Source organism: Aythya marila (genome assembly GCF_965140915.1).
Source record: "Aythya marila genome assembly, chromosome: 9".
In the NCBI taxonomy this organism is placed as follows: Eukaryota; Metazoa; Chordata; class Aves; order Anseriformes; family Anatidae; genus Aythya; species Aythya marila.
In genome coordinates, this window is record NC_139050.1 from 25,210,317 (window position 1) to 25,237,377 (window position 27,061).

General features: G+C 42.5%; 1 protein-coding gene across 1 annotated transcript in view; it reads right to left on the reverse strand.

Annotated features, from left to right (window-relative positions):
- The window catches only part of LEKR1 (leucine, glutamate and lysine rich 1), a 51,724-nt gene extending 25,301 nt beyond the window's left edge, over positions 1-26,423 (reverse strand). Inside the window, exons 1-5 of the mRNA XM_082766924.1 lie at positions 26,252-26,423; positions 18,195-18,409; positions 8,641-8,760; positions 7,975-8,150; positions 5,029-5,214 (exon numbers count right to left, since the gene is read on the reverse strand). Of these exons, the coding sequence (XP_082623050.1) occupies positions 5,029-5,214; positions 7,975-8,150; positions 8,641-8,760; positions 18,195-18,409; positions 26,252-26,311 (757 nt within the window). The 5' untranslated portion in view covers positions 26,312-26,423. The remainder of the gene's footprint in view (positions 1-5,028; positions 5,215-7,974; positions 8,151-8,640; positions 8,761-18,194; positions 18,410-26,251) is intronic.
- Between the last annotated feature and the right edge of the window lie 638 nt (positions 26,424-27,061).

Below are 27,061 nucleotides of genomic sequence, written 5' to 3' on the forward strand. Positions count from 1 at the left end.
TCAGCTGAGGATACACAATGCAACAGAACATGTCAGCCGTGAGGTTCAGCTGGAGCGAGGCCAGAGGGGAAAAAGGAAAAGCTCTTTCACTTTTCCTCCCGTACCTGCTGCGTTAAACCACACAGCATCTGGTAGCTGTCTCCTCGCTGCACGACACGAAGCCTGGGGAAGCAGCCCCTCAGCTGCTCGGCACGTCCTGCTGAGAGCACCCTCCTCCCAGGCAGCACGGCTATCCTACTCAGATCAACTTACTGCTTTTAGGACACGGCTCCAGTTTCCTTCTGTGAACTGCATTCCCTGCAGTGACCACAGGTCCGGGGATGGCTCAGGAGAGCAGGGCAGCAGACTGCAGGTCTCAAACCAAAAGGGAAATGGCTCTGACCATGCTGCCTCCCTGAGCAACCCAAGTGTGCAGTCTAGGATGCACGCACGATACACACAAACCCTGCATTAGTGACTGTGGCGAGTGCTTAAGATGAACAAAACATTAATACCAGATGGCTTTTTCATGCTTTATAACTACACATTACCAAACAGTCGCTCAGGATATAGCAGCATACTGATTTCTTGCTGCAAGGGCAAAGAATCCAGCTACTCAAGACCTGCATCTCCCTGCTCAGCGTGCACTCCCTGGCTTACTGACGGGACAGTTCCCCAGCCTCCCCATCACGACACCCCAACCTCTTCACTCCTGCTCCTCGCTGGTCTCCACCGCATCCCTCCTTGCTTTCAGTCCCGCTGCCCAGCACCACGGTGACATGCAACATGTGGGAAAGCATCGCTCAGCCCGGTCTTCTGGGGCCAGAACACCAGAATTTGGCCACCACAGAAATAAATAGATATTTAATGCTTTCAGAGGCTTAGACATCAGTTCAACATGGCCTTCTGCATCAAGAATACTGTCAAACCCCCCAGCTCAAAGTCCTTTCTCAAGGAACTGAAGGTCCAAGGGTTCTTCAACAAAGTTTTTGCATAGTAAGACTGAAACATAAAATCCAATGACATTTCCACCCATCTTACCCCTGTGAAAGCTATGCCCATTTTGTGCAACTACTGTTCAAAATTCATTGATTAGTTAAGTTTGGTAATACTCCAAGCAACTGAAAACAATGATCTTTTATTAGGAATTGTTGAGCAATCTTGGTAGACTTATACAACAATATTAAAAAAAAAAAAAAAATCCACAGAGTACAATAGGGCCTATAGAACAGAAACTTCTTTGTAAGCTTAAAGATCATTTTTTTTCAGCACAAGTAGAGGTGCCCTGTGTGAGCTAGTCTGAACCTGCTCATGATGTGGCATACATATACTACAGTTAACGTACTATGTTATGCATATTAAAGACAAAAAACTAGAACAGAACCATAACTGCTTGGTGTGATGTTTTGGTGCGGTGTACTAACATAAGGAACTAACTTCATATTTTCGAGATTATGGGTCATAAAGCCATGCAAGTATCACAAAAATATATTACACGCTGGTTAACCTAAAAGAAGTTGACTGTGAACAACTTTCTCTCATTTTCTAACACAAGAATAAGGCAATTCTCCATGGAGTTAAAATGTAGAAAACTAAGCAAGAAAATGTATTTCTCCAGTGCATGTAAACAACCAATGGAACTCCTTATTTACAGGAACCCGTGAAGTACACAGCTTTACAAAACTGAAAGGGGAACTCTAATGATAACCCTGTGTAATTTTCATACCAGAGTAAATGTGACGATGCACCTTATGTAAAGATATTAAGCCACATATTTCAAAGCTTAACAGATTGTCTTATTAGATTCAATGACCTCCTAGATCAGGATGAGACACGTAAGGATGACAGATTATCTCATAACTGCTGTTGTAGAGTTCCTGTACCTTCCTTTGAACCACGCCGTTTTCAGTGGCAAGGACAGGACACTGAATTAAACGGGCTTTAGGCTTCCTCCAGCAGCAGCGAGTGCTGACACTGCAGCTCCCAAGAATGCATGTGAACTACCGCTGAAATCACCGAGCTCTCACATACAGCCACTTCACTCAGCAACGTGTGAGATTATCTGAGATAGATTGAATGTGGCACCTTATAAAAGGCAAAATCTTCAGTCCTGAGCGATGTAAGCAGGAGCGTTCTCAGTGCTTACCCTGAGGAAGGAACTACAATAGGCTGCATGGCTCCAGTGGCAATTTAACTCGTGCCGCCCACGAGTTTCTTATTTCGTACAGAGAATTAAAAGGCATTTTAACACAAATGGAATGTCAAAGTGCACTTGAGAAGGAGCTATTTCTGCACTGAGATTATTTTATTTCAACTAATTTTTGCACCTGAAAAATGCATGTCAAACGTAATTATGTTTTCCTCAAGGCAGTCAGTTAGCACACCCACTCAGGTTTCTAGAGAAAGACAAGTAATAAACGGTCTGTAACTGCTTTACGAGGTACCGTTATTTGTGCTTATTTATACAAAGTTAGGGGATAAGTTATTCCTAAAAAGGAAGTGAAAATAAGTTTGGTGGTTATATTGAACACAGAAGAAAGTCAGGTATTAGGGCAAAACAAGCCTGCTGTATCCACTGCTACTTAGAAAACACAACAATATGACCAAAACATGACCCTACTCCATCAGGCAGCAACCAGGGACCAAAGCAGTGGTGCCCAGATTCTGTACAGAGTACTGGGGCCAACCATCCTCAAGCTGGCTTGTAAATAACTGCAGTTTCTCAGCACTTCAGTAGAACACCCAGACTGCTGTACTAATGCACTTCAGGACGTTTTCCTTACATGGCACAAGACCACACTAAGGACCAAACAAACCTTCCATCCACGCTACCCTTTTAGTAGAGAAAGAAAAGCTTAATCAACTTAATAAATCATTGCTGTAAGTCTTATTGCAGGATCTGCAACTCTTGTGCTATTTTTGAGCCAGTCACCTTGGCTATCTTTTCCGTGATACTGCCTGCTCAAGCAATTTCCAGTACTGCGAGAGCCTCCAAGCTCAATCTCTCCGGTTTCTTCAGAATATATATGGACAGAAAAACATATTAAAAAAAAAAAAAAAAAGGAAGAAAGAAGAAAAAAAAAGGAATTCTGAAGTATACAACTTCCAAGTTTTAGACTGTGGTTTTGTAATAGTCAAACCTGGCAGCCAGACATGTACACAGACTATTTTGATAAAACATAAATCTCTTAATGGAGAAGAAACACACTTGTCTCTTCTATAGAAATGAATGCATTTTGAGCATTTTTTTCTAAATAGTTTCAAGTAGAACATAAGCAGTCACAGGCGACCTTATGCTCTTGGGGCAAGCAACGTGATTTGGTAAACCTATGTAACTACTTAAGGCCTTCAATTCTATCGTTTTAAGTGATGTTATCTTTAACTTATTTCGGGTTTTGGTTTATTTATTTTTTTAAACCCAGGCACTTATCTCAGACACATAATATTATATATATGTATATGCGTGTGTACAGATAATATCGGTTACTTTTCTTGAAAAAAACAACACAGCAGTTACCATTTATGCACTCCCAGTATTTTATTTCATGCTTTCTTCAAATCTCACCTAGTGATTTTACACATAAGCCAAAAAAAGAGGTACACATTTTCTGAGATGTGTTCACTGTGTTCAAGATTCTCCTGAAAAAATGAAATTGAAATAAAATTGATGCCTTTCTTCCAATCTAATTAGATCTTCAGAATGAGCTACTGTGACTAATTACTGACAATTAAACACTTTTAAGGCAGCCCTCCCCCCAGATCCTGCCTGCCAGAGTTTACTCTGAACAGAGGATTAAGAAACAGGATGTAGCTATGATCAGACAATGAGCCTACCAGAAAACGTCACGGACAAGATCCTGAGACACTGGATCACTATGTTCACTTCCATAGCTCCCCAAGAAAAAACAGACAAAACAGCACACTGTGAACAGTCCACAGAGAAGAAGCTTCTCAGAGCCAAGTCTAACTGATTGTGTACTCATTTAAAGTCAGTTCTGTGAACAAATACCACAAAAAAGGAAGATATATAAAAATTATTTCTTGTGTGGATGGTGCCTGGAGAAGGCTGTAAAGTTATCTGCTCACATCTGCTCAGATATCTGCTCATATCTGGCATTCAAATCTGAAGCTTTCCTATCAGTATTGTTATCCAGTGACAGAAATGAAGACTGCCCTCAGCCATCTGGCTTGATAACTCATTGGGTGATGAGTCCTCCACAGTCACTGTGCTCTTCCCCTCTTCAGTTTCACGTTTGATATTATCACTGCTATTGAAGGATCAGTGAAATTCCTTTATCATGACTAGCACCGAGAGCTACTGCTTTAGATTTGAAATTACATACTGTGCATAAGGCAGCGAGGTAATTACAGTGCCAATTTGATGACTCAAAGCCATGTGTGGAACAGCACAACCTCTATATGTTCTGAATGTCTTAAAATGTCTCTGAGCCAGCACCATGAACACAATCCTGATTTACAAAGACAACAGATTCAAGAGATACTAACATAAATACACAATAATCTTCTTGTAATGAGTCATTGCCTCAACAAAGCTCACAAGATGCTATAATTCCGAGTGCTACCACTTCTCTTACAGTTTTCAAGAGGACCCTCCATTCTTGAGACAAACTATCCAGGGCAAATCTTTAGACAGATTCAAGTTCAACAAATCTAGGGGAAAAGAGACTAGCTTAGGCTAACATTCATCAGTTCTGATGCTGATAGATCAGCTTGGCCTTCCCAATCAAAATGAGAGCACCTCCCTGATGTTTTACATATTGACAGGTAACAGCATAACAGTACTACCACCATCTGCATTATTTTCCTCCCTTAATTTTATTTGTTATTCAAAACTACCTTGTGTTTCCAACAGGGTAACAGACTTCAGACTGACATGCTGTCTTCCTGGCCCTGCACCATCCAAGCTTTATCAGGGCCTGAGTTCTGCTGTTGAGCGCACTCACAGTAACAGCCAGAACTTGAACACATTAAATATTTTTGCATTTCATTTTATTAGGAAGTTTGCTTGGAAAATCAAAATTCTCTTACCTAATGTTTCCTTTTGTAGTTCACGGCACCTGCTTTGTAGCTCATTCCCTTGCTGAAGAGAAGTTTGAAGCTGTTGAGTTTTCAGCTCAACCGTGTCAGCCACCAGCGTCAGATGTTTTACCTTTTCCTGAAGACTCTCATTCTCTCTCTGGGATTTTGCTAACCTCTGATTCAATTTGGGTATTTCTGAGGAGAAAAAAAATCATATAGCCTGTTGTCAAATTTACTTTCTTCATTAAAAAGCAACTCACCTGAATTAGGACCTCAGGATTCCTGCTGAGAGCAGAGGACCAAAGAAAGTACCCTGTGTGATAAATCTTCACATGGGTAACCTGTACTTAGCCAAACAGATACGATTGACAAGCATACAAATTTTATTCTAAGCAATAATACATATTTCCTCTAAGATCATAATACCAAATTAGAATATATATACTCCAAATGAAATAACCACAGGTGACAAATGCTTGAACCCAGACTTTATCTTGAGGAGAGACACAAAACATTGCTGACATACAAAAACATTTGCAAGCTCGTTTTGAAATTAATTTGAGAAGATATCTCAAAGGGGTTAGCTTCTGCTAAAGCTCAGGGTGAAACTTTTGGTTCAGAAGATGTTTGGGCATGTGTATTACAAATTATTTTCTCCTTTCTGCTGTTAAAGCAATCCATTACACTAAAGGTAGTTTTTTTTCACTCTAGCTTTCATCAGCTCTTCAACTTGGAAAAGCAGCAGTCCCCTGGGAGCTTCCCAGGTAGTTTTCACTGCAAGGTACGTAAGTAAATTGGGGTGGGAATAGTGGATCTCTTACATTTTTACAATGTTTCCTGACCTTAGCTTAGCTCGATGAGTGCCCTTTAACATTTCCCGTAGTTGCAATTCTTTCCTATGCCCTCTCCAACTACAGACCTAAACGTTCAGTTGTCCAAAGAACTTATATCACTTTTATTTATATTAGTGATGACAATTCTCGTTAGATGAAGCCTAATTATACCATTAAGTCAGCTGTTACATATTTTTATATTGCCTAGGTGCAAAATTTAAATTGCAATTTCATTATCTACTATCTTGTCTAAGTGCTTGACACTTACATTGACTTATTGTTGGACTAAATGATGTAAATTCCCAAAGATTTTAACTTCTTATACCTCTTCCTATTTGCCACTAATTAACCAAAGGTAAATAATTTACATACACAAGTGTTTTATAACTTGTTGTGTATTTTTCAAACTAACTAAGGAAACTGGTCGAGGCATAAAGAGTAGCACTTTATGCAACATTTTTCTTCTGAAAACCCGATGTAGAAAAGCTTTGAAAATCTTGGTGCAAATAACAGTAAAGTAAAAGAAAAAGATGCTTTGCAATGTTATGAAACTCCTTGAACCTGAAACTGTCTGCAGAAAAGCATGTACATGCTCTCCTGATTAACTAGAAAGAACACAGAGAACACAGGAAGAGAGGAATTCGTAGGAACACACGATACTTTCTGTGCTCAGCCTAATTAGGAGATGAACTCATGAATCAAAATGCAAGATACTGGTGCTGACATTTAACCCGATTGTTTGCACAGCAGCTGAGCACCACAGAGCGACCTTCCCACCACGCCAGTCCCAGCAGGCAGCAGCCTCAGCACCCCAAGCACTCTGTAGGGCTGAGGGGATGCCCCAGGGGATGCAGCCCCCTCAGCACAGCTGCCCCGCTCACTTCTTCCTTGTGTGAGGAAAGCAACTGCTGAACACATTAAAAACTACCTCGAATCTCACAGGAGGAATCGGCAACTGGGGAGCTATTATTTAAAATGGTGCTGCCTGTTTTCTGAGACACTCCGTGTGTGTAGGTGTCACCTAAGCTATGCATTTACAACAGGGTGCAGACAGTTTCACCAGCACAGCGATTTGGGAGATGCACATTGCCCACCGTGCCCTCACAGTCCTTCTCACGAGGACAGAAAGGGTGATGTCAGCTCACCTGCTCCTTTGCCTACCTTAAAACCCTGATAAAACTAAGCTCCAGACCAAATACTGGTTTATCAGCTAATACAGAACACACTGAAAAACTGTAGGGACAGGAACACGTATATGGAAATTATGTCCAAAGACCATTAAACCCACAAAAGCCAACACACGGCCTTTTTGGATGCTCTGGATGGTGCAGTCTGTCATTACACTACTGCATAATTTTTTCAGCAAAACTAATCTCTTAACCCAGGCAGAGCAAAAACGGTTTTCAAGGATAAATCTGAGCTCTCAAGTCCAACCGCCAGCCCGAGGGCTGGGTACGACCTTCCTGAGCAAGCCACCAGTTGTGACTTGCTCCCAGCTTCTCTCCTCCTGAAGGCTGCCCTTGTCTGAGCAGGAAGCAGGCTGTGGGCCAACTGAATTATTCTCAGCCCATGGGCTGCTCCATGCCCTTTTCAATTCCAAAGTCCCCTCGGATAAAGAGTGGTATTTGGGGATTAAATGCTGTTATTTGGGCACAGCAGGAGGCAGTTGGTAGGTGCCAGGTGCAGGTTTGTTCGCTGCGGTGGCCCCAGTACTGGAGCCCACCCAATGCCTACACCAGTGGCTTGCTCAAGGGAAGAGATGTGAAGAAAACTGGCAGCAGGAAACACACAGCAAATTAAATATCTCTGCACCTTTGCACTGCAATCCTATCTACACACAATAAGAACTTAGATTATTTATGTTCCATATCCAAGCATTCATGGTACTCATATTACTTCAGTGTCAGCCCTCAGCGAGCAGCACACCACACTAATCCTGCAGGAGCCAGACTAGCTCAATGCCATTCACAGTGCCATGACATTTTGTACTACTTTGCTTCTGGCCAAATTAAATGTTAGAATTAGAAATTATCTAATTGATTTTACCTTCGAATTTACGGTGGTCCACTCAACTACCAAAAAATATTTCACCTTGACCAGTTATTGCAATATGATAATTTACCTGTCAAAGCTTCTTTGCTAACAGTTTTTATCTGGACAAAAATTTCTTCTTTCAGGGCAGCCCAGCTCTCTAGATTACTGGACACGACTTCTTTAATATTTTCTAGTTCACTTCTGATAAAGGGAAACAGTGAGACAGCCTTGTTCAGAGTTGAGCAATGGTGCTCCAATGTATTTCTGCAAGACAGAAAAGTAATACCAGACACGCATTTTTAAAAGCAAATATACATGACAAAATATCTTAATTATTTGTAAACCTGATAACTACTTTTCTGTTATGTGACATTTTATAGTATATTGTGTTACAACAATTCAGTGAATGAAGTATGTTGAACATTGAATTTGTAAGAAATTTCACCCTTCTAAATGTTCATTTTAAACTTATATGTAAAAATGAAATTGTACAATTACTTTTTATTGAGAAATCAGAGCAATAAACAACCTGTGTAAGAAATACTCTATCTCCACTGTGTTGAAAGTGGCACACACTTGCTTTTAAGAGCTACTAATGATTTGAAATTTGTGAAGAACTTAGCCTGTTGCTAACAGCATCAGCAATCAGGAGTGACGTTTTCTGGTTACCTCTGGTGACACTACAGTGTGAATCCCCTCAATGGACTGCACGCCACAGGAGCCACAACTCCAGCATTGCTGTTTGGGTTCTTACCTGAGCACTTGTGATTGCTTATAGGCAGCTTCCTTTTCTTCTTGGAAATACCGCAGATCTTCTTTCACATTTTTTAATTCATCTTGTTTGGTTTTTAGTTCCTTTGTGAGGTTTGTTATTCTATAGATTCAAATAAAGCCAAGTATTACTCACACTATTAACCAATCTGTGACTTTTGTTTCCACTGTACATAACGTCCTGCCTATGGTAATTGCCTTTTCAGATTGATGTATCAGACCTTCACATGGAGAGAATCTGACTTCAGCCCACTGTGTTGATGCTTCAGCAACACTCTCCCTCCAAATAATGCCCAAAAGATGCTTGCACAGTAACATGGAAGCACACAGGATCAACTCAGGGGCTGTTACAAATACACTAATGAATCCGGTGTTATCCACAGAGGCCACACAGAACTACTCAGTTGTTTAAATTACAGTCACATTTTTACTTGTATGTTTTTAATCTCAAGGGCGTGAAAGAAGAGGTTTTATGAAAAACACAGCTAATTTTCATTCTAAAATTAAGGTGTGTATATCAAAAGTAACTGTTTCTGAAAAAAATACGCCATATCCAACATATGGATGTATCAGCCCTCAGATCAGTGCTTGTTGTCCATCCTCCAAAAGCACACACTGAGCTGTACAACAGGGTTTGATGCTGCGATGCCCAACAAGCAGGCACCTCATCCCTGCAGGCGATGCAGGGCAGGCGTGCAGCGAAGGCAAACAGAGAGCTCCTCTGGGCTGCAGGGGGACGTGCCAAAAGCCAGCCAGCAGGAAATACCAAGCTTTTTGTTACCGGCACTGTCATTTTTTTTCCATTCTGATTGTTCATCTATTTCGCGGTTTCAGGCTTTTGCGAAACACGAATCCCAACTGCTCGTTTGCTTTTGTCTCGTTTCACATTCTAGTTCTCATGTACTAGAGAACATTAACAGTGCTCAGCAAATAATCATGCAAAAATACACACAATATATTCTGTCTAAAGAGAAGCTTTTCACAAAGATGTTCTCACCATGTGTTACTTGTACTTACTCAAGCAATCACACTGGTATCAAACTGATCTACAACATCCCGTCAGTGGGATCACTTTCCTGTATTCTCCTTTGGGAAGAGTTAAGCTCTGGACTAGAGCTAGGTTTCTACGTTCCCAGCTAGATTAATGATATACCAGAGAAAGTCTGCGTTTATTTCTCTTCACTCCCCCTCTTCCTTCCAGGAAGCAAAATAAAAATAAAATACATCAGCAGCCTTTGGGCTGAGAAAGCTCTTGGCCACATGCTGGGGTGGGAAGGCCACAGCGTGGCTGCTCCATCTGACAGATGCTGGCAGGGCGCCGGGCCGGGCCACAGCCTCGGCTCTCCTCGAGCAGCGTCCCCACAGCAGAGGATCGAAGGAGACGCTGTCACAGCACATTTTAAGTATTTGCCTTAAATAGACCGAAAAGTCTTCTCCTGCGTCGTCACAACAGCGTGCAACAGACTTTGAAATTGCAGTGTGGGTTGTGCTTTGAGCTTTTCCATCAAATCTGACGCCAGAGAAAGATCATAAATCTGGGACTGGGAGAGGAAAGGAGCTTAGCGTTATCTGGACTCACAAATACAAGGTGCACGTTAAAAATGCAAATTAATGTTTGTCCCATCGTACTTCAGTTATGTCTATGCAAACGAGATTATGACACTGAAAAGTCAAGTATCTGTGCTAGGGGAAAGGTGAACAGAAATAGCAGGCAGGTGCTGATGATTAGGCACAGGAATATTCAAGCTGAGGTGCCTGATAAGCACGAGGTGATGAAACCCCACGCTCAGCGCCGCAGAGCAGCAGCAGGTCACGCAGCCGTGACACCCAGCCGGGAGAGGGGCTGCGCCCTATCCTCACCACCCTTCCCACCTGAAGAAGTGGGAACGAAACCAGCCGCCTCTCGGCTGAGCACACCGGCCGGCGGGGGCTTTCCCTGCCCGTGGGACTTCCCAGCCTTCCCCTTTCCGTGCGGCACGGGACGCAGCGGGCAGAGCTGGGGCTGAGTTGTGCAGCTTCCTGCAGCCCCTGGAAACACGCAGAGATGCCTGCTGTGGCCGTTCAGTTTAGTTGCTAACACTGTTGGGTTTTTTTTTTGCAATTTTTTGTACTTATTTTTTAAAGCCACTCAGTGGATGTCTACAAATTAACGCCATCTCTAAGTTATGGAAGACGTGTAGCTGAACAACCTTCATGTGCCTTTCTCCGTTAGTTCTTACTGTTCTTATATAACTTGCTTATAGTTCTGTATATATATAGAGAGAGAAATAAAACGGGCCCACGATGCAGGAGAACCAACCCAGCATTTCTTTTCCACCATCACTTGCTTGCAGGTGGGCGGCCCCTCAGGCTGTGCACAGCTCCAGGTGCAGGTCTGTTGCACGCACAGGATATGACCCATCCTCGTGCCCCAGCAAACACAGCCAGACAGCTCAAAGGAACGGATAAACTGACCTATGCATTCGCCTTGGCCTCTAAAATTTACCTTTTGAACTTCTTCATTACAGCAGTGGTTCTGACCTGTGTATTTGTCAAGCACAACTTTAGCAGTGTAAATAAAATTGAAAATATTGTTCTTTCAAAGACTCCTGGGTTATTCCCACAACTGCAATGAAATGAATGGAACCATGCAGGATATCCGCCTATGTAACATGTGCAAAGAGAATATCACAGAGATTATCACATACAACATTCATTAGCAGTTTACACTAGTGGTTTTTTTCAGTTGCTAGCTGCAGTTATTATAGTATATTCTTCTATCCCTGAAAGCACAATGACAGGGACATGTAATTTAAAAACTAGTCCTTTTCAACACTACTTGCACTAGATTAACCGTAAAAGTAAATGGTGTATTTATCTACTAGTGACTCACTGTCACTAGTAAATAAATAATATTTGAATACACAAGTATTTTACAAAACCAAAGGATGGCAGAAGCATTACATTAGCATTTGCTTCAATTTAAAAATGAAAATGAAAATGATTTATAGCTTAAAAATAAACAACAAAGCCTATTGTTTTTCTGTGCATCAGCTTATGTTATCAGATGGATCATCTACAACACATTTGCACCAAAATGCAAACTTAAAAAATAGGAGTCCTGATAAAGAAACTTGGATCTGCAGAGCTCTGCCAAAACCATAACTGAACATCTAATAATTAAAAAGTAAGTTGTTTGGGCTCAACTGTGGTCACTGAAATGAAATAAAATAAAAATAACTTTGAAAATAACTTTAAAAAAAATCTAGCATTACCTTGCCAGGAAAATTAACCCATACCTACGTGTAAGTTTCTTGGGATTATAGTTTTGAAATAAAACTTCCAAATAAGCAGACTTTTTTTTTCCCTACTCCAAACATTTGATTTAGTGAGGTTAGCATAGAATTGCAGTTTCAAAGTGCAAAGGGACATTATTGGTATTTTCCCATTGTTTGCACACAAAAAGATACGTGGACAATGAAAGAAAGTTGAACTGTCTACTCTCATCACCAAGAGGAAAAAAATAAGCATATTATTTTGGTGATATTTAGCACAAAGGAAAGAATTCAATAGATCATTAGATGACACAATTAAAAGAGAAGTGTGAGAACACAGTGGTCTTGTCCTCTGTCCTGTATTTTGCGTGAACTGTGAAAATCAACTTCCCATCTTTGCAGGCAGCATACTTTGTGAACACAGGAGGAAGCCTGCACAGAGTGGGAGTTGAGTTATAACATGTTAACCACCAGTGCTGGCAATGAAAAGAATACCAGAGAAAATAAAGAAGTAGTTACAAGGGATTCTTGCCAGCAAACAAATAATATTCAGTGTCCTAAAAGTAATGACAATTACCACGACTGTTCAAATTTAAGAAGCTGCATTTCTCAGAAGCTAAGATTTGTAAAAGCAACCCTCTTGCAGGCTATGTGGTACACAGCGCCTTTATGGGTCTGATCAGACCATTTAAGACCATTCAAGCTAAGACCAGGCTATTTCATAGATTTTGTTTGCTGCTACAGGATCATTCACCTGTAGACTGCAGGTTAGCAGATGGAAGTTTTCTCTGGCTACCAATCTGTAGGCTTTTTGTGAAGGTCTCTGTCGAGTCTCATGTAAGCTGACAGTCACTTCAAATCTTGCATTAATTGTTATTTTATTAACACAACATAAATATAAATATATATATAAATATAGATAGATAAAAAGATAAAAAGCATGCTGAGAAGACAACCTGGATAATTTTTGTTCAAGCAAAGGTAAAACTCTGGAACAGGTCTGGAAAATAGTGACAGAAGGATGACTGCCTTGTCACAACCACGTCAAAATTCATCTCTGAAGAAACCTAAGGTTTTATTTCTCAGAGCTACCACCCCAGCTGCCGATTTCATCCTCAGCTGCAATTTACATGGTCTCTGTCACAGCAGTGTTATTCAGGAATAACTTCTTATAAATCAGTAGAATTATCTGACTCAACAGATTAATAAATGAGATTACAGTTATGAGTAATTTGATAATTGCGTAAGAAAAGAAATGGAGTTAAGGCAAATTTATAGGTGACTTTTTACTTATACTATGTATTTGCACCTGCATATTTCAAGAGAAGTTTCTCAAGGCGCACAAGTAAGTGTATACTTCCTAACCAGAAATTTTCTAGACCTTGCAGGTACAGTAGAGACCACATAATTATATAGAAAAAGACGATACTTTGTGTTTCCCTAACATAACACAAATCTAGCCAACTAGAAATATATTGTATTTTATGCATTTGGTGTTTTTCCCCCCAAACTAGGCGTCCCCTTTCACCCCGCATCCTGGGCAGCCACCTTCCCCTTCTGCAGTCGCCATAGCAGCGTCAAGTTCAAGAGCAAGTCAAAGGCCAAAGTAAAAATAGGCCTCTCAGCACAGGGGAGAGGTATTCAAGGATTAGCCAGAGTTCATCCTGGTCCCATCCGAGTTTCATTCCTATGTGATCAAAGAAAACACCAGAAAATAACACCTTGTCCTACAAGCACATGCACGAAATGTATTAACCTCGATCAGCAAATAACCACAGAGCTTTCTAATTTCACTCTGACAGATAAAGAAGCAGAAGCCCTGTGGATTTTAGTGATTCTTTCTGTCTGAGTGTGAACTGAAAGAAACCATTTAAAGCCTTATAATTATGTCCAGAATCATTTTACAGCTATTAAGGCCTTTTTAGCATTATGTGGCACCATTCTCAGATACAAACATCTCTGCTTTTTAATCTAAATTTTAATTTTACTTATTAAATATGAAAATATTTTAAATGAAATATTTATGAAAAGAACACACGGAAGCAAAAATGCAGATTGCATGTTACCTTTTGCATTTTCCACTGACTGCTGTCTCTTCCAGATAGGGCATTCAGTCTCACAGTTCCTTTTATCAGGAATTTGGGAGAAGATTAAACCTTATCACAGAGTTTTGTGCTTTGTGAATCAGGCTTTTGGACTACCTTAGTGACCAAGCTTGTTTCGTTTATTAGTAATTGATCTTGGCAGATAATGATGTTAATAGAGGAAATTTGACAATACTAGAACAATCACAGCTCTGACACAAGAAGAACGGGACTGAGCTACCACCAGTCAGCAAAGAGGATGTTTTGTATAGGGAAGTCACTGGCTTCAACATCCCTAACACAAGAGTCCAACAGCAAGAGGTCACTTCCCCAAAGCACTGTGGTGATCAGTTGTCTGAGACTGTGACAAGCTTTGTCACTGGGGGGGTTTCCCATTCCTGTTTGTTTGTTTTTAAATATAAAGGTGAAATTCACTGCTTTTACAGATGGTGAACACAGGATCTCACTTAAACTTTATCAGATTTTTGCTGGCTCTCTGCACAAGCCTGAGCAATACCTGAGTCATCTTGATGACACCATCAGGACAGAATATACAGATCAGTTTGCAAGCACTGAAGGGAACATATTAAAACACTTTGGCATTATACAAAATTCTGCTTTTTCCTGGTTAATAAGTACACCCTAAAATTATCATGTGGCTAATTGAAGAAGTATGTACTGTTGCACTATAAAACAAATACAATTAAATATGTTGAAGGCAGACTCTGATTAAATTTCATATCCTCTCTTCAGAAAAAACTCACACGCACTTGGCACTTCCCAGTACAAAACAGCTCTTGTGCTCTTACTTCTGTATGCTGCAATTTGAGCTGTCTAAAAGTAGAATTAAATGCAGAAAGAGACAGACAAAATCCAGCACTTCTGTGCTCTGTATTCCCCCTACAATACAAAAAACAATACATTATTTCCTTTTGCTGGGAACAGATCTGTGCAAAACGTGGGGACTTGCTGAAGCCCATGCTCATCCAGTGCCTCTTGTATTTACTTGCCTCTTTCCACCAAGCCCTGAAGGAGCAAGCACCCAAAGACTCACCCAGAACACCCGTAGTGTGGTGAAGTACTCATCTACTACTTTATGAATTGATTTCTTTTCAGATAACTGATATTCCAATATTCTGAAAGTACCTGGCAGTTCTACAGTTAGCCATGCTTCCTAAAACAGTGAAAAGAAGAACAAGACTCCCAAGTTACCCAGATAAAATAACATGTAGAAAGAATAACTGACTGCATAACCCAAACTATATTTGATACTTTTTTTAAATTATGCATTTCTAATAGAGCTTTTTATGTTTTCCAAGTGATTTGGAAACATCAAGGATATTGTAAACGCATCTTTCATACCATGCTCCTAGCTTGAAAATGGGAGGAGTTCAACGTAATTCTATTTCTTAATTAATGACATAATCACTGATTAATTCCTTCTTTCTTCCCACCACTCCATAGTGACACAACAAACAGAGTTCTGACAAATGAAAAACAGAAACAAGAAAGTGCACACCCACTGCAGTTAGACTAGTTAATGACTGGAGAACACTGATAAAGAGATGAAATTAGGACAAATGAAAAACCTGGGAGTATCTAAAGGTCCTCTCTGAAGCGTAAACTCCTTGAGGAAGGTCTCTTTATAGCTGCAATAGTCCTCATAATCTTGGAATTTTATAAGAAACCAGGCCTGATAAGACCACGTGGAGAGAATGAATCTTTAAACAAACAGTTTAATATCCAAAGTGACTAGATGAAAAAGAAACTCCAAAATTCCCAAGGGCCATGTAACACAAGATTTCTCTGATGAAACCACAAACCTGAACATCATGCTGGGGTTTTGGGTTCTTTGTTTTCCCTTTAGGGGGGCAGTGGGGTGGGAGGGGGCATAGAAAGTGGAGGGATAAGTGGGTGGGAAGGGATTCCATCCGTCTTACTGCTATTGATGCTCGAAAGGCACTGACACACAAAAGTTCTGCACACTGAAAATCTGAAGGTGAAAACAAAAAGCAGCATCCCCATGGGAAGGTTTTATACAGTGACCTACACTGTATAGGATATTTAGCCAGGTCAGTATCCTTCTAAGCTACGCAATTGAAGTTTAAATCAAGACAAAGTTATCATAACAATTTATGTGGCTAGACTGTCTGCTGTAGCAAGGAAAACTGTGAGCATCATTTAAAGGACTGAGTGGATATAAGCATGAATCTTCAGAAAGATGCAAGTACGTGAGCTTCCCTGCAGACATGAGCAAAGATGCTCTGGTAACATTAGTGATCTCTTCAAACAGTACCAAGGCTTTCTTACTACAGGTGTGAAACACACAGCGCCGTGTTAGATTGAATCAGTATAGTTACCTGCAGGACGGTCAGTTCCCCTTCTTCTGATAAAATTCCAGAAGGGCAGGTAACTGAGTTCCACAACAGCTGAAGTTCCCAGTTTGCTTTCAATGTTAACCACAGGTACGAGCAATAGCAATACTTTAACCACACAGGAATATAAAAATGAGATAGTTTGCACCTATCGAGAAGGATTAAATCTCTTGGTCTACCAAAGATGAAAAGGGGCTTATTTGGCTTCTGATAAAAACTTGCAGTTTGAGAAGAACGATTTGTCAACCATGCAAGAACCTGGAGAAAGATAGTACACTGAGTAAGTTGGTTCATGCCAATGGCACAGGGTAACGAGAGACCCAAAATAGTAGAGAGGAGATAAGGAATATTTAGACAGCTGATTTAACAAAGCACAATAGTTGATTTATGGGCTGAATGAAAGCCTCCTGAAAGTATTCCATTTGATTTCAGCAGGTTTTGAATCAAGCCAAGCCTTAGGGGGAAAAAGTGCAGAGATTAAACTTTCATTAACTCTTCCAGCTTTGCTACAAAAAGTCAGCTAAATGAAAACGTACGTCTTCCTCTGGCAAATGATCCTCAACAAGAAGAACATGCTGTCACTGTATCTGCTAACACACTGAATACTGCCACTATAATTGCTACCCAGAGCCATTAAAGGAACAAGGAGTGAACGCGCTCTTCAGAAATGTGCTGTTACACCAAAGAAATCATTCTGGGGACAGGGGAGGAGGGAGGTTTTGGTGCCAGTGAAAATAATATCCTGAAGTACAGTACGAGCAGGGTGATCCACAAAATATACATTTTGTTCAACCTTAGGTGAACTTGTGTGTCGAAATGAACGCTTCACTGGCTACATTAACAAACACTAAAACACCCTAACTAAATGTAATAATAGTTATGCTAAATTGTTACAGTATTTGAATGATTCACAAAACAAAAAGTAAATGGATGCAAGTGCTTCACCTCCAGACAACCCATAGTTTCTTCTCTAATGCTGCCAGTCTCTCGGGAGAGTACCTTACTACCCCAAAAGCTCCATGTTTTCAGGCCTAGACCAGTTGCTACTGGGTGTGAGTCAGGCATGCAAAAACACCCCAACTGGGAGTCTTTAGAATCAAAAGGACTGTCCCAATATTAAAATCATAATATTGCTCCTGTAAAAAGCTTCTGGCAAACAGTTTGACTCAGATGAGCAAGGAATTACCGAGAAGTTTCCGATTCCCTTGCTTACACTTCATCATTCTAACAGTAGTCAATTTGAACAGAGCCACAGATATAATTTGCCATACCAGAGATTGAGGAATGCACACTTCCCCCATTAACATGGGCCTTCACATACCACCAGTAAGCATTTGCTGGCTCCCGTTTCTGAGGAAGAAAGCCACAAGCAGCACCCAAGTAACTGATTTAGCATTCTCTGTCATCATACTGATAGTGAACTGCACGCTTCTTAGGGAAAGAGTGTTGATAGGAGACAGTAAGTACAAACTTCAGAATGGTGAAACCCCCAGTATCACGGAATTTCTTTTGAAGCATTTTTTATTACAAAAATGATAAGATTAAATATTTGATCATTTCCCCTTTGTGTAGTGTAGGGGGAAAATACCTCTGAAGTGCCTTCAGGCCTTTCTTTCACTTTAAATATATTGACTGTTTTTAAACTGTTAAGGAATTTAAAACTCACTTCTGCAGAATAATACAAAATAGGATTTACACATTACATTATATGCTACATCTGATAAAAGACAGCCAAATCTCATTTGTAGTTTTAACTTCTTTGGAACTGCATTACCTAATACATACACATGCAAAATTACATCAGACTAGATAACATGCTCTGACCTTTCTGTTTTTGATTCCCTGTCAGCTCGACAGTGTTCAAGGTCTAGGTAAAGAGACTGCAATTCTTCTTGAAGTCTTTTTTCCCGTTCTATACTTCCTTCATAAAATGTAATCTGCTTTTCCAATGCTTTCACTTTTTCTTCCATCACCTTAAATTCATGAAGAATCAAATAGCTGACGCCACAGTATTTGCACACAGTCTCCTCCCGAGACATCTAGAAAGAGATACAATTTTAAGACTGTATGTGAGAAACAAGTTGCACAACACAAAAAATGAATGACTAGTTTCTATTCCAAACAGTTTAAACTATTTAATGTGCCGGAACATTTATGATCAAATATGTAATTACAATAATAAAGAAAATTCACCATCAGGAAAATGACAAACTATAGCAGTACTTTTGCTTACCAGAAACTTCCCAAGGCAGATCAATTATGCAATTAGCTATGTACAAACCTCCACTGGAATTACAAACTGAAGTACCCCCGAGTTATGCTTGATGTACTACTTTCAAATAAAATGAGCCATTCTGTGTTTTACAAAACTGTATCCTTAAAGAAATTTCTGACTGTGTGAGCCAGAAAAATGTTACTTACTCTGTTTTTGACAAGTCACATCCAATTAAGCAGGCAAGATGAAAAGAGACTAGAGAGACATAATTCAGTCGTCTTTACAAAAATAATTCAAGACGGGAACGTTATCGTGATGTAGCATGTATGGCACTTGAGTGGGGTGGAAAATGTAAGCAGTTTGCTGGGTACGAAATATTCATCACTGATTAAAAACACAAAGTAATAGATATCTAACTGAAAGACAGTTGATTAAATTGGGAACAATACTTTTGTAATTGATCAAATTACTAAGCTTTTCAGCATGCAAAGCTTCATAAAAATGAACAGATAGATGTACCCTGACTTCAGTACGTTCTTGTTACTCAGTGTATCATTCCTGTGTATTTTAATCTTCTTCCCTTCCAGAAAGCAATGCTCAGTTTACAAGTGATACGGAACTGAGCCTGCACAAGAAATGGATATTGAGTAAACAAGTTCACCAGACCTATGCTGAAGGTCTGACACTTCCACAGAGGACACGCGAGCACCTGCTTACCGGCACAGATCAACGGGACGCAACGGGACCAGCGCTAGATAATCTCATCTTGGCTCCCCTTCCCATGAAGGGTTGGACCAGATGAGCTTTTGAGGTCCCTTCAGCCCTGGGCTATTCTATGACCCTTGAAAATGTGAGGTTTTACCCCATTCTTGGAGCATCACAGCACTGATGCATTTGAGAGGGAATGATCAGAATTACGGCTACATCAGAGGACACGCAGCACACAGCTGAAGAGACAACCTCAAAGCCACAAATATAAAAAGTTATTGGCAAGCTTCGAGACATGAAAGATGGGAAATGGGTGGCAGCTAGCAGCGTGGTCTTTGTGTACCAAAAGCTTAGAGTGTGCTTTAACCTTTCATACAATTACCAAAAGTTACAAGGCTTATAACAAAATGACTTACAAAAATCATAAATACTTAGGTGAAGGAAAACAGCTTTCAAAAAATAAAATAAAATAAAATAAAAAAGGTTCATTATCCATGATTCAATAACCTTTAGCATTTTTTAAATATAGCTTGATAAAAATGATATTTCAGGATGCCCTGGAATTACCAAGCCAACCTTTACTTTCCGATTTCTAAGTTTTGCCCCAGTTTAAAATACTCTTAGTTACAGTTGCTCTGAATGAACTGAATATTCAAGTTTATTTTTCCTGGCAGCTGCAAACTGTGCTTGGAAATATGAAACTGTTACTCAGGATAAATACCATAAGGTTCCAAAGCACTGAAATTACTATAATGAAAAAGGACAAAATGAGCTGTTATTAGGAGGACAGAAAGGTGGCTCTTGTCCCAAAAAGAACACTGTGCTCTCTTGCAGCACCACCACTGTTGTCTTTCAGATAAACAGTTATAGAAATTCCACTGGGTGCTAGGATTTAAAAAAAAAAAAAAAAAATGATGGAAGTACTAAAACTTTTCAGTTTTCAACTTTAATTTTGCTGCTGAGCCTAAAAATAAATCATGTCACAGCACAATGAACAATATACACCCCGACTTAACAGGAAAAGGCTCCTGTTCTCCCTCACACCCATTCCTAAATTGATAGGAAGAGGGAAGGGGACACATGGCCCAGGACGGACCCAGGTAACAGCAAATAGCCCCAAAAGGCTTGAACCAAGCAGAGGAAGGGGCACACGAGCCTGCATTCTCATCCTAAATTCAGGAGTCTGGCCTCGTGCCCACAGTGGTCAAATCACACGCAGGACTTTCTCAATCTCTCTTTTTTGTCAGTGTCAGCAGCCCCATGAGCTCCTTGCTGGCACCGAGAGCATCTCCTGAAGCCGCAGGACCGTCTGCAGGAGCTGCTGCAGTGCCCACAGACAGGTGCAGAGCAGTGCTGCCAGGCTGCAGATGCTGGCTGCACTCGGCCAAAATAACGACAGTCATCTTAAGGCTACACCAATTCAAAGGTCAGAGCCAGGCAGTATTTTATAGCTTTGAAAATTACTCACGCATGAAATGTTTTTCAGAGTGGCACAACTTCTAAGGGAAATAATATTAATTTTCGTGTGTTTCTCTGTTGCCATCCTTCAAAGATTTGTGAACCAGAACATTTGGTTATTTATAACCAAACCTGACACTAAGGGCAGAAATATTTGAGTGTCTAGAAGTGCTGGACAGCCAGATGGGCAAGAAAGGCTTCATGAGTTCCTACTGAAGAAAACTCTGGAGTGTGAGCTCAGTCCTCATCTGATAATCCACACGGGCAAGGCCTTGTGAAGGGTACGTGCTGGAGAAAGGATTTCACCAGACACCTCTCCTTGCATCTGAGGCACCAAAGTTGATCAATCATTACATACAAATATACAGGAAGCAAATTTTCATTGGTTCTCTGCTTACAAAGCTACCTTTTCTGGAAGAGGAGTACTGAGTAACTGCTAAGAGTGTGTATTACTGGCATGGCCATTTGCACTTTCAGATTCTATTTTTCCCTATTTACAGTTGATCAGAAGACTGTTGTCATCATCTCAAATGCAAACAGGAAAAAAATAAGGGAAGAAACGCAATTTGGAAGGACCAGAAAATGAAGAACTGTAACTAGAAAAGTGACTGGGAGGATAAGCAGTGAATAGAAAAAAAAAAATCAGTTAGGAATTTTTAAAAAGGAATGTAACTTAATATTGTGGTTTTGGTCATCCTGGACAGAGAAACTCAGGGAAAACAAGGAACGAAAAGATAACAGAGATACAGGGAACAGAGAAAACAAAGATCCTCAAAAAAGCCTGCTAGTTGAGTTAGCAAGACGAAAAGAAAAGGAAAGCAACTCACTAAGGACAAAGTGTATAAGCTAAAAATGAATTTGATCCGTGAGGTTTTGGTCTGCAGTTCTGATAGGAAGGACAGAGCTATGTGCAGAACAAATCACTTCGCAAGGCAGTATTTCTAACTACCATATTCCAGCAGCTGTGGGAGTAGCTTCAGCTCCGAGCTGCGTTCAGTTTTGGAAGAACTAATATTATTCCACGGTTACCTTTAGCTACCAAGGACAAGTGGAGGTCTGAGCCAGGATGGCTGGGTCTGTCTGACTCAATGCTGTAAGCATATGCACAGCATATGTTATATGGAAAAAAGAAAAAAAAAGACTGGTGGTCTGTCCCATTTTCAGCTTTCTGAATAACAAGCTTCTCTCCAAGCTTCTGAAATATGACGTGACAGGAATTTACATAATTTCTACTTGACCAAATAATGACAGGGAATGCTGACTTGGGCACTGCATTCGCCTCCGCTAGTATTTCAAATTCCACTGGCAAACCTCATAATAATAAAGAGCTAAGTTCTGGTTAAAAGAAAAGTAGTTACCTATGCACTTAGCAGTGCCTTGTTGTTAAGACATCCAGAATACGGGTCACCGATGCTGGAAGCAGACAGTACGAAGAAACTAATAACTGGCCATGACTCTAAAAAGCTGGACCTTAAGTCCACAATTAATGAGATTGTTTTAAAAAGTTTTCAACATGTTTCTGAAATAAAAACAGAGCCATGAACACAGATGTACTCCACGTACGTTCCTTGTGCAGTGCAGGGGAGGCAGAGCTTGAGGAACTGAGGCACTCACCATCCTCCCTGCACCACCCCGTACCCCTTGGGGCATGGTACAGCAGTAACAGCTCGTGCTCCCCCTCCACTTGCTCCATCATGCCGAGCCCGCTTTAGCAAGGACTGCACAAAAAAAACAAGCCAAAACAACAACAACCACCACCACTGCATTTGTCCAACCTAAGCTCCTAGCAGAACAACACAATAATCCAGAAAATAAAATGTCATTACACTAAACTGGGTGCTCTTATATTATTTCTGTGTATTGATTGTTTCATTTTGCTTCTACCTGATTATCTGAATGCATTTTCTTCTCATTTTACTCCTCTTCTACCATACTACTTCCATTTCTCTTGTGCTGTTTTCCCTCGTCTAGCACACTACCTAATCCCTATTACACAAAGAGAAATGGTTACTCAAGCCACACAAATGATATTTTAGGAAGAAAATGGAGTCTTCCACTGTATGTGCAAAACCAAAGAGTTAGTTGATTGAAATTATCTATTTTTTTTCACTGAAATATTTTAAGAGTCCCAGTAGAATTTTAACTTCTTTAAAAAAGTTTATTGTGAGCAGAGTTTTCAGTCAGCATCCAGTCAGAGAGCAATGCAGGCCGCAATGCTAAGCCACGCTGCATACATAATAATTTGTTCAGCTTCCATAAAAAAGCAGTTGCAAAATAAAAAATAACAATACTTGCTTTGAATACTTATGAATAACGTAGGAAGAGCCTTGCAGTAAAACCAGAATGCCCTGCTCTCAAGTATCCCATTCAAAACATGCCCCAAAAGAATCGGTTTGCCACAGCAGGAAGTAATACTCGGATTTCAGGTAGCTTTAATTTTTTCCTGCCTGTATTTAAAGCAGACTAATGAATCATAAGAGAGCATGCTGCACTGCTGCTGACTGCACACACGAGCCCTGTTAACATCCAGCATGTGTCTGGCATGCCATGCAGACCTCACTGCTGCACCTGAACTCCTTGGGGCTGTGTTAAGGAGCACTCCAGCTCTCTGGTGCAACACAGAGCAGAGAATTCCTATAACTGACCCACTGTATCAGAACTAACCGTGACACCTGTGAGAGGACTGATGCTCTAGCCCGTCATTAACCTTTTGTTCATCTGACGATACTGATTTGACACCTGCAGTTGCAACCATTGGGAAGTCCCTCCTATCTACAACCCGAACGCTTGAGATGCGAGGGATTGTGCAAACCCTCAAACTCCTGGCAAGGTACGTGGACACTGGCTGCAGAAGGGACACCGAAAAGCTCACACCTCGTGAACACAGCCCCTGCCTTCTGAGCACAGCAAGAGATGAAAACGCCTCCCTGCCCTGGGCGATCACCAGCGACACCAGGACTCTCAGAACCGACCATCACTGCCTGCATTGGGATCTGCTCTCACAAAGCCTCCAGCACCCTGACAAACAGCAGTGTGGGAATAGAAATGTTGTTTTTGCAGAGTTGCATTGTTTAGAGGGAAGGAATGTGGTACTGAGATATGCTTGCAGTGATAAGAAAGCTTAGCAGGCGACCTTGTAAAACGCAGACAACCAGACTCCTTAGGACAACTAGGTGAAAATCACGGTGTTAAGTCAGATGAGTGAAGCAACATTACCACTTCGAGCAGTAAAAATGTCAAAAGAAATTTGAAATGTAACAGGCCGGCAGCTGAAGGCCATGCAGTCTGTGAAGTATCAGACTGTGAACCTGCATTACCCACTCCATGGGGAAATAGGGGAGGGTCCTGTCAGCAAGAAGTACACAAACTGTGTTTTGGAGCTAGGAGGGGCGTTCTCCTGCTTTGTGGGGCGCCTGCCATTGCAATCACGAATAAATTACTGCTTCACTGGGATCCTCGCCTGAGCCTGAGTTATTGGCTACAGAGTGTTTATCTGGTTATCCCAAATCAACCACAGGTCCATGGCGCTGAGAGCTTCCCAGCTCTTCAGACTGCACTGCGTGGGCTCAGACTGCGAACGGGCAGATACCTTCGAACATTTCCAAAGCATGTTACAGCCACTGAGAACACTCACGTAGCTGGAGCTTGGCATCCCAATGAAATCAAAATGGCAAAAATTCTTTAGCTAAGTTCTGAAAATCTCTGTGAACACAGAGATTTCACAACCTGTGAACACCATCTGAAGAAGCATTCGTAAAGTACGAGACAATAGGACCTCCTGCCACTCTGCATGTCAGTGCTACATCCAGAGGCACAGGCAGAAATCCTGCTGCTTATAAATTGATATTAACACTGCAAGTAGTATATGCATAATGACCTTGGGTACGGCTCGCATCTACAAGGAAAGTCTCTGTTGGCATGACAGATTCTTTAGCTAATTAAAGAGACTGAAACTATGTAAGAATCTACGTAAAGGAAAATAATCCCAGGTCCAAAGACAACAAAGAAAGTTACCATAATGTGCTTATAAAGTTACCTTTATGTGCTCAATCTATAGCCCATGTGGCAAATCTAACGAGTACCCATTTGCTGCTAGCAATGTACGTGATGTTTGGTGGACGGTCAAATACCCCGGAACATTCTGCCCCGATGTGTAACACAGCTTCGAAGTTCCTGCACTGCTCGCTTTCTTAAGCTCCTAGGGCGAGAGAACTACTAATATGTAAGAATGTCTTGTGCCCAATTAATTATGTGATCTGTATTAAGCAAGGGTCATTTGTTTGCCAAATAAAATACACAATTAGGCGTAACCTTGTTTGCTACTTGGAGGACTCAGGGTGTCACTTGACTCTTCTGTAGGTGGCTGCTGCTCTGCTTCCCGCTTCGCTAAGATCTTCCTGGCAAAACTGCACCTTCCCGTCCAGGTACATTGAAAGGGCAGCAGAAACTGAAACACAGGACTTGGCCATGGCTTTACGGTGCAGGACAGGCTGCTCCAGGCTGACGCTCCCTGCCCTTTCCCTCTCTGTGACATCCTCTAGAGGAGCACAGCTCTGGAGGCTGCAATGTCACTCTCTAAGTACCAACCAGCAGCTTTTGAAGCTCCATCCTCCAGAGCAAAGCAGAGCAGAACGATGACAGCTCTGTCCTGCATCCTTTGCTTTGCCCCACTCTGAGCCCTACAGCCCAGCCGAGCAAGGCAGCTGGAAGCAGCTGTGGAACCACGAGTGCTCGCTGCTGGGTGCTGGAATCACAAAGCTCAGCGTATTCCCCCTGGGTACTCGTGCTCCTTCGGCCAGCGAGCTGCATGTCGGGAGCATGTGCTCCGTTCGGCAGAACAACCTACAGCTGGCACAAGTTCTGCTTATGCTAGGAGCAACCTAAAAGCAAGATTGCAAAAGAGATGCTATAAAACCCAAGAAGCAGAGAATGCGAAGGGAATAAGAACATGTCCACATAAAAGGTGGAAAATACCAGGATAGGAGATTGTGAGAATGGCTTGTAAGCGAGCCCAGGATCCTGTAACTGTCCTGCAGCTACAAGGCAAGCCAGCTGGGTGAAGAAATGAGCAGCAGCAAAGGATGTGTAAAGCCATGAGCAACCGATCCCAAAATCTTGGCCTGTCGATGCCTTGGAGCTGACGGTGGGGAGACTGGGCAGGATGGGACAGGAACGTGGGACTGCTCCAGTGCTCCGAAACCTGCGTCTGGGGTAAAAAGCAAGATGAGAACGGTGAGGATGAGGTTAATGTCAGGCTGCAGATACAGGACAACGTGTGAATGCCGTCAGTGTGCCTTGAGCGAGCAAACCCAATCCTATCGCCCTTTCCTTTTGCGGGACTCGCAAGCTTTTGGCTATTTTCGCTCTTTCCTAAATTCCCGGTGATTCGCTTTTCCCGAAAACCCCAGCTCTCAGCAGCCACCCCGGCAGCCCTGAGGGGCAGTTATTTGGGGCTGAGCCCCCCCGGCACCGCCACCACCCCCCCCTCCCCAGCCCGTACCTCTCGGATGCCCCTGGGCAGGGCGTGCATCGCCCCGGGCCGCTCCGTGGCCGCCGCCATTTCCTCGCCGGGCCCCGGCGCTGTCACCGCGGCAACGGCGCGGGCACGGGCACCGGGCGCGCCCCCGCGCGGGTGACAACGGGAGCGCGCTCGGGGATGCGTGTGGGGGTCTCGGTTCTCTCGGTTCTCCCCCCATCCCCGGTGCCTTGGGGAAGCCGGGGGGGGGGGAGACCGGGCTCGTCGAGCCCCCGGTGGGGGTCCGGGGGTGGTGCGGGGATGCGCGGAGCCCCGGGGGGAGGCACAGCCCCAGCGGGGGGGAAACGGCCCCGGGGTGCCCCGGGGTGCGCCCCGGTGTGTGCCTCGGGGTGCCCCGGGGTGTCCCGGGGTGTGTCCCAATGTGTCCCGGTGTGTCCCGGGGTGTGTGCCTCGGGGTGCCCCGGTATGTGCCCCCCAGTGCCCCGGGGTGCGCCCCGGTTTGCCCCGATGTGTGCCCCGTTATGTGCCCGTGTGTGCGCCGGTGTGCCCCAGTGTGTCCCGGTGGGTGCCTTGGGGTGCCCCGGTGTGTCCCGATGTGTGCCCCCCGTGCCCCCCTGTGTCCTGGTGCGCCCCAGTGTGCCCCGGTGTGTGCCCCCTGTGCCCCGGTGTGTCCCAATGTGTCCCGGTTTGTACCCCCCTGTGCCTCCCTTTGCCCCCCTGTGCCCCACTGCGTCCTGGTGTGTGTCCCGGGGGGCGCCCCGGTGTGCCCCAGTGTGCCCCGGTGTGTGCCCCCTGTGCCCCGGTGTGTCCCAATGTGTCCCGGTTTGTACCCCC